Below are 8,222 nucleotides of genomic sequence, written 5' to 3' on the forward strand. Positions count from 1 at the left end.
CTGGGAACGGCATTTGGTGTACAGTGAAGGTGTCTGTTGAAGCCACTATGTTGCAGCAAATGTTCTTTTGCTTACTGTGCATATTTTGTTACTGTTTGTTTAATAAAGCAATTTAAAAAAAACACCAGCGGCTGTTTTACATGTGTTAGTAGGGGAGGGGGAGTAGAGGTTATTAAATGTGTTTTATTCCAGGGTTGGGGCCACTTTTTGTACACGGGTCAAATGTATGACATGTAACACTTTTATTCTGCATTTTTGGTCTTTTTAATTTGAACACAGTATTGAAACTACAAAAGAATGAGGGGAAAACATATGAGAAAACATGAGACAAAATATAGTTAGGAGTATTATTATCAAAAATTCTAAGTTTTTAGGCAAAACGTGGTTTAAAAAAATAAAGTACTCTTATTTTGAAACACAACCGGAAGAAACATTCGTATCGAGGATGACCTACAAACCCAAAGTGACATAAAATTACACAAATCCCCGGGAACACTGTTCAATCTAATATACATAACACTGATTTAATTTGTAGGACAAACGCCATAAGAAGAATATTTATCATATTCGAATGGATGGATGGATAGTTACCTAATTTGGGACACTTGATACATTCCTAAAACATTTCAAACAGATAAAAACATATTCGTATTTTGAAACAACCGGTGAGAAGAATGTAATTTCCGGGTGTGAGATAAGCGCATTTGTTTTTACATAGAAGTTAACGTTCTTATTTCTCGTTCTCCTAAGTTGACCATACTGCACTTCGTCTTTAGTCCACTTCAAGACCAAAAATGGGGGACTTTGAGGCGCGAGCGACATCCATTTTGGAGCAAATGGCGAACAGGGCTGTGATCGAAATGAGCAAAGTGATCTTTGACAACAAAACGACGCAAGAAATGTCGCTGAGCGAGGACAACACTCCAGTTACATTGACAGATAACGTACAATTCATTACTTATTTTACTATCGTACTTAATTTGTTTGGTTCCCTTCCGCCCCCTTTTCCTGGGTGATCATAGAAATAGAATAGCTAGCTCGCTAGTCATCGTAGCATCCGCCAATTAGACGCATTAGAACTCATTTCAAAACTAAACTGAGTTTTGATGTATTAGTTTATGTGTTTAGATATCACCCAACCCGCGGGAAGAGTCTTAATGTACGAGTTTATGTGTTTAGCGATTACCCACCCCCAGGGAAGAACCATATGCGGCCACCGTTTTTAGATGGGACAAGCACGGATTAGTCTACTCTAGATGTTTATAGGTCTACAAGTACGTCGGACACATGTCACGCCATCTTCATCAATGATCAGTTGGAAAAAAGTCACTATACGATACAACGTAAATGTTATACCGTAATTATAATCACTGATGATACTATCTAGTATTGATCATTATTTTTTTTTGTCAAAAGGTTGCTAAAATGTAAATCAAAGTAATCTCTCAAAGGTAATTAAAAGCCTTATTTTGACTTAAAAGGCCCTGAACCATCTTACACTGTATTTGAACGTCGTATAAAATAAAATGTGAAATGAAGTTGTAATAAGTGTTTTGTACTTGCCGAAATAAACAAATCAATTTAAAAAAGGCGCTGAACCATCTTATTCTGTATTTGAAAAAGGGATAAAACAGTTAGCATTTGAACAAAAATGGTCATCCGAGGGTCCTAGATTTAGGTCAACATTCTTAAAATGTCCTTAAATGAATGATACGAACAAAGAAAGGTTGTCAGAAAAGTACAGTAAGTTGGAGAAGCATCAAAGTGGGAAATTCTCCCAAATGTGATCAAATTAAACTTTTATATTCTTTTAAGTGTATACTTTTTTTGGCCCACCATGTATTAAATTTACTTATTGTCTCCTAACAGTTAATCCATCAGGCCAACACCTTCATGACGTCTCTGGCTCAAGAGGCTACCGACAATATCTGCCAACTATTCCATGAATGTTCATCTCTGCTGCACTTGCAAGTACGTCACACAACCCAACACAGTGACATTCAGGGTACCTGCACAATACAGGTGAATCACAGATTATGAATATTTGAATATGATTATTGCCTTTGTGCAGGTTATGCAAGGGGAAGCGCAGCTAGAGGACCTGAAGAAAAAGCTAGAAGTGGCGGAAACAGCGCTGGATATGGTGCTGAGAAGTGCTCACGCCACTGTAGAGAAAGAGGAAGTACATGTCCAGGAAACAGATGGACAAGTCGGCATGTCAGAAGGAGACACGCATAGCTCAGGTGACCCTCAATTCTTGATCATCATCAATATTGTAATCATTTTTGTTAGTAGCATCCATGCTTTTCTTCTAGCAGACTATATATAACACAGTATAAAAATAATGGAATAAAATGGCTGCCAAACAATGAACACTGGCTTGTTTAACTGAATTACTGACATGATTTGCATTTGCAGCTATGTCTGGGGATGTCAAGAACTCTGCCATCATTTACCTAACCTACAAGGTACTCCAAACCACCTCGATCATGTTAACTTGTTGACATCTGAGAGCATTTTTAAGTTAACAGCAACCCTTAATCTTAAGAATTACAGCACCTTTAAAACGTGAACTAGAATTTTGCACAATGGGACGCAGACCCTAACCAAGGTCCAAAAGAACCAATGAAATTATATCAGTGGTCTTAAAAATGCCCCAAAAAAGTCTCAAATTTGGTCCAAGGGCCCTAAAGCCGTGTACTTGAACACAGTAATCTTTAAAAGGGCCTAAGAAACCTTGAATTGGATCAATAAATCTTAAATTTGATCAAAGTAGGATACTACATTTGACCAGAATACCACCAACATTCTTCAATCTTTCCTTCCCAGAATGTCACCCAGTAGAGCACATACCACCAGTAAGGACCAACCAACCTTAACACACGACCAGCAGCTATAAGCTCTACTCCATATTTTGCTTGCCTTATGAAGCTCTGAGGGAGAGCGGTGAAGATAGTACCACTTAATTTCTGCTACAGATATGGTCCACCCCAAAAAAAAAAAAAAAAATCTGTGACATAACAGGCGTGCAAAACATTTAGCTGCAATTCAGCAGGGATCAATGTGCACCAGTGAAAACATAGTAATGCACAAAATCAATTCCCCCTGACCACGTGAATCAAAAGTGAACATTATTATTGTTTTTTTTACAGGACAGCGTGCAACCAGCGCTGAAGCAGGACATCTTAATTGACCAGAAGTCGTGTGGGTCCAATCAGCAGGGAGGCCCTGATGACGATGAGCCAGACCATCAGGTAAGGACGCACAACTAGTATCACATCAATCAATTTATTGCATTTTAGTTGTCTTTAGCATATCAGTATCTAAGCAGTTAGTATAGACATTGCCATCTGCTGTGCTGCAGGAAATTTTCCAATTCAACTTAATTGGTCTGAAAAACTATTTATTCAATACAAATAATCTGTCTTTGTTCGCCCATGTATGCTAGCAACAAACATATCGCGACAGGCAGAACAGTTAAATGACCTCGGGATCCGTGGTCAACAACCTCCAGGCCGCAAACCCAGTTTCCTTGTACCGGCCCGCACAAATGGGGAAAAAAAGTTTCCAGTTTATTTATTAGGTGAGGATGAAAATTATTTTATTTTGAAAAGGGACTGGATTCTCTGTTACTTTTGTCCATAACTTGTCATGTAAAGTTGTTAATATGAAATCCACAAGATAGCAAACTGAGTATAATAAATGTGTTTGTAAAATTTATTTGCCATGGGTAAAGGCCCAGAGAGGATTCAACACAAAAGCCTCTCTCAAAGAAGAAAAACAAATTATTCACGAACAATACCAGGATGACCCATTTGAAATACGTATTCACAGCAAGAAATGATTACCATGCACAAAGCCCGATTTGCGCCGAGCCGCCTTTAAAACTGATTTGTTAACAATATAAGTGCCCTGAAAGTATCAAACTTAAAACGGCATTGGTAAGGCTAAAAAGGATTCGATCTTGACGGATTCACATTTATTGTTTTCACACTAAAAACATTCAAATTAATCAGATGATTCAATTAATCGGTTGAATAAACCGTAGGGTAATTGATTGTGACCGTTTTTACGGGGCAGGAGACGGAAGATGTCAGTGACGCCAGCCACAGAAAAGGGACCAAACCTGGTGTCCCAGCCAGCAAACGGAGCGGCAGCAACTTCAGCAACAGAGTCCGCCAGACAGCGCTCAAGAACTTCTCATGTTCACTCTGCGGACGCACTTTTGCCCTCCAGCGCAGCCTCAATGTGCACATGCGGCAGCACACGGGTCAGTTCTCACCTTATTGGGTGCTACATGCATGTTACTAAAGTCTTGCGTCCGATAAAGCCGGTCTGAAACCGGTTTTAAAAAAATCTTAAATTACATTCAAATCGATGTAAAAAGTTTCAAATTTGGCCAAAAGAGGCTTTAAAGTGAAAACAAAAACAGACATGTTGCCTTGAGGAATCCAAGACAACACGTGTGGTTTCATTACATAGACACATTTTTGTTTTGTTTTGTTTCTTAGTTTGGTTTGCTCGGCAAAATTCCAAATTTTGGCCCTGATAATCGGCCAGGGAAATAATTAATCCATCACTATATAGATTCATATTTGCACCTAATCTACAAATGATCTGGCTTATCTGTCTGTTTCAATAATGAAATGTGCTCCCTGAGCAATAAAGTTTGGTTTGTGATATTGTGGTCAGGGAGTCAACACGCAACATTTGCTTGTTGTGTTCCAGGTGAGCGTGCTCACACGTGTGATGTGTGTGGTCAGGGTTTCACACTCAAGCAGATCCTATTAGACCACCTTCGAATGCACAATGAGGAGCGACCCTTTAAGTGCACGCAGTGTGACAAGAGTTTCTACCAAGCGCAAGGCCTGAAGATGCATCAGCGCTTGCATGTGGTGCGCCGCGACCGCGTCCATCGCTGCCACTATTGCAAGAAGGCCTTCAAGGTCCTCGGCAGCCTGCGGCGCCACCTGCTCATCCACACGGGCGAAAAGCCCTTCAGATGTGACACATGCGGGAAGAGCTTCAACCAGGCCAGCACGCTCAAGAGCCATCAGAGGATCCACACGGGGGAGCGGCCATTCGCCTGCTTAAGCTGCGGGAAGACTTTCATCCAGAAGAGCACCCTGGAGACGCACACAGACGCCTCCTCGCTGGTGTGCGTGGTTTGCGGCGGCGTGGCGGACTGTGTGGAGGTAATGCGCGACCACCTACAAACGCACGCTGAAGCCTTGCCATGCGTCTGCATGCTGTGCGGCCATCGGCTCACCACGGCAGAGGAGTTGCGCCCGCACCAGCAGCTCCACCATTCGACGGGAGGTGAACACAGCTGCAGCATCTGCGGGAAGACATTCAAGTCAGCAAGCTACTTGAAGATACACTACAAAATACACATTGGAATCAAGTCCTTCTCCTGCGACATCTGCTTTCGCAGCTTTTCGCAGAAAAGCAGCCTCAAGACGCACAAGGTACATGCGGTATTTCGTAGTAACACTGTCCACTAAATTTGTCGATTGAATCTTCGCCTTTTTCCTGTGCTTTCCAGGTGTTGCACACGGGCGAGAAGCCGTTCGCCTGCAACACGTGCAACAAGCGCTTCGGCAACCTGGGCAACCTGACACGACACCGCCGCATCCACACAGGGGAAAAGCCGTACATCTGCGATGTATGTGGCCGCTGCTTCAACCAGAGCAGCAGCCTCAAGGCCCACCAGCAGGTCCACACGGGCCACAAGAAATTCATATGCGACCGTTGCGGCAAGCGCTTCGCCTACAGGAGGAACCTCCAAAACCACAAGTGCCTCTACTAATGAATTGTTTAATGGAACTTGATGGTTGAATGGCAGCTTGCACTGAAGGAATATATTCTTTAGTTGTCATATTTACAGTAAAGTAGTGAAATGGCGCAGAGGCTTTGTGGTACTGGAAAAAGTCTTGAACCTTACCGCACAGCGCATGTCACTGACCTTATGTGGAAATGTGTGGTAGTAAGTTAATAAATTTCCTAGAATCCTTGAATTAGGGTCTAGTCATGATTAATTTACATTGATTGTGTGATGGCCTTTGGAAAAATTGCTGTTTGTCTATGTGTGCCCTGCGATTGGCTGGCAACTAGTTCAGGTGCCCATAGACTGCTGGGATGGGCTCCAGCACGCCCGCGATCCTCGTGAGGATATTTTTAGTTCAGAAAATAGATGGCTGGATGGATTTCCTTCTCTAATTCCACCGGCACCACCTTCAATTGAACTGTAGGTGGCAGTAGTATGCAAATAAAATGCAGTTTAGTTCCAATGCTTCCCAATCTTGATAGAGCTCAGTCATTTATTTCACGTTCAAAAAAACGGCACCCATTATTTGTAGTTTGTAGATTTATGTTTGGAACAAGTGAAATGGGGCAGTAGAGTGTTTGGGAATTCCTATTGTAAGCCACTAGCAACAACCAAATTTTTGCAAAGACTTTAATGCAGCTCACCAGATTGTGCAAACCATTTTTTATATAGAGAATATGTGACTTTCAGGCTGGTTTTGCAGGCAATGTAATGACTACAAAGTAGATGCGTTTGGTCTTTGTGTCTCAAAACAGCTGTTTTAAAATAAATTTTACATGGAGCTCACCTCTTCCTGCTATAAAATCCATTCGCCGTTAAAAGAAATTTGTTTTGCTTCATGGAAACTTGCTTTTGAAGAATGATGTTTGTCTTAGCACACAGCCTTGTGGAGCACCATTAACACGTACATGTGGATTTGTGATCTGGGTATGAGGAAAGTGGTAATTTTGGTTTAAATTTCAATCCAGTTTAAAAAATGTGAGATTTACATGTAACACTCATTGTTAAGAGAAAAATATTTTAGTGAAATTATTTTCATGCCCTTTGTCCAAGCTGCCCACATGCCTCCTATACCCAGCTGGATGTATTGATGATTCCACATCCACTCTTGTTTTTTTTTGCCCTCTAATTGCTTTATCCACAGCTGACCGGACAACTCTGCTGCTACATGGAAATATGGATGTTCTTTCCAGTATCGATCCCCACAGTTGGAGCTGCAAGCTCTCTGCTGTCCACTTTGTAAGCTTCTCTTGACAGATGACAGTGCTGCTTTGGACTCATTTATCTTTTATTTACTTTTTAGTTTGAGGAGTCAAAAACAAGAGGCAACAGCTGAAGGATGAGGCCTTGGATTCGGTCCATGAGATCCAGATCGGTCCAGGTAAGACACTAAAATTGGCGAGTATTTTCAATACTGTTCACAAAAATACACATTGAAATGGTGGATGTGTTTTTAGGCTGAAATATTTTGAGTAAATAATTGGCTGGCAACCAGTTCAGGGTGTCCCCCGCCTACTGCCCGATTACTGCTGGGATAGGCTCCAGCACGCCCGCAACCCCCATGGGGACAAGCAGTATAGAAAATGGATGGATGAATTCCTTTAGATGTTGCATAGTCCAAATGAAATTTCCTCACTGTGTACAGTGTGGTAGTCTGGTATGCTAACTGAAAGTAAGTATTAATTGTTGTATATGTATGTCTCGTAAACTGAGGACTTAAGTTTTTGTTGTGTCCGAACAGAAAATAAGGCAACACCATATGTAAAGCAAACACATTTTAAACTGGTTCAAATTAATTACATTTGTATTAATTACAATTACTTTTATTAAACAGGTCAACACCATAATACCATATGTAAAACAAACGCATTTTAAACTGGTTCAAATTAATTACATTTGTATTCATTACAATTATATTTCTTAAACGGGTCAATCTCAAGAATTCAACCCATTTAAATTATGGCGAGCATGTCAAAGTGGTTTTAAATTTGGGTTTCTCGCCTGTCTTCCTTTTCTCCCCTCTTCCTTTTTTCCTCCTGTCATTCCTTCCTTTTTTCTTTACTGTCAAACCCTACTCCCTTCTGTCTTTCATATTATTCTAAAGTTTAGAATCTAAACCTTTCTTTCTATCCTTTCACACTATTCCTACATACTTTTAAGTCCCTTCTTACTTAGCCTCTTCCTCCATTAAATGCATTTGTTTAAAAAGTGTATAATTTAGCCCATCCTGCGACACTCGTTAGGATAATCGGTTTGGATACTGGATGGCTGGATGATTTCTGTCTCAATCGCAACATAAGCCAAACAAGCAAGCTACCTATGACAATGAATTGCAATTTTCGATTACGAGTTTACATTGAAGGCGTCGCCACCGTGGGAAGACTGATAGACGCCG

General features: G+C 41.0%; 1 protein-coding gene across 2 annotated transcripts; it reads left to right on the plus strand.

Annotated features, from left to right (window-relative positions):
* Nucleotides 1-659: 659 nt before the first annotated feature.
* Nucleotides 660-6,017, plus strand: LOC148395140 (uncharacterized). 2 transcript variants are annotated; one of them, XM_088380697.1, is made up of 8 exons: nt 660-944; nt 1,870-1,971; nt 2,072-2,243; nt 2,419-2,468; nt 3,153-3,254; nt 4,081-4,270; nt 4,729-5,468; nt 5,546-6,017. In XM_088380697.1, exons 1-8 carry the CDS (start codon nt 795-797, stop codon nt 5,807-5,809), a joined length of 1,770 nt encoding a protein of 589 aa, XP_088236823.1. In that variant the 5' UTR covers nt 660-794; the 3' UTR covers nt 5,810-6,017. The 2 variants fall into 2 exon arrangements, with proteins under 2 accessions (XP_088236823.1, XP_088236824.1); XM_088380698.1 differs by lacking the exon at nt 660-944 and adding an exon at nt 1,013-1,274.
* Nucleotides 6,018-8,222: the final 2,205 nt, after the last annotated feature.

This window comes from Syngnathus floridae, chromosome 7 (genome assembly GCF_059516105.1).
Source record: "Syngnathus floridae isolate MCC-2025c chromosome 7, RoL_Sflo_1.0, whole genome shotgun sequence".
Lineage (NCBI taxonomy): Eukaryota > Metazoa > Chordata > Actinopteri > Syngnathiformes > Syngnathidae > Syngnathus > Syngnathus floridae.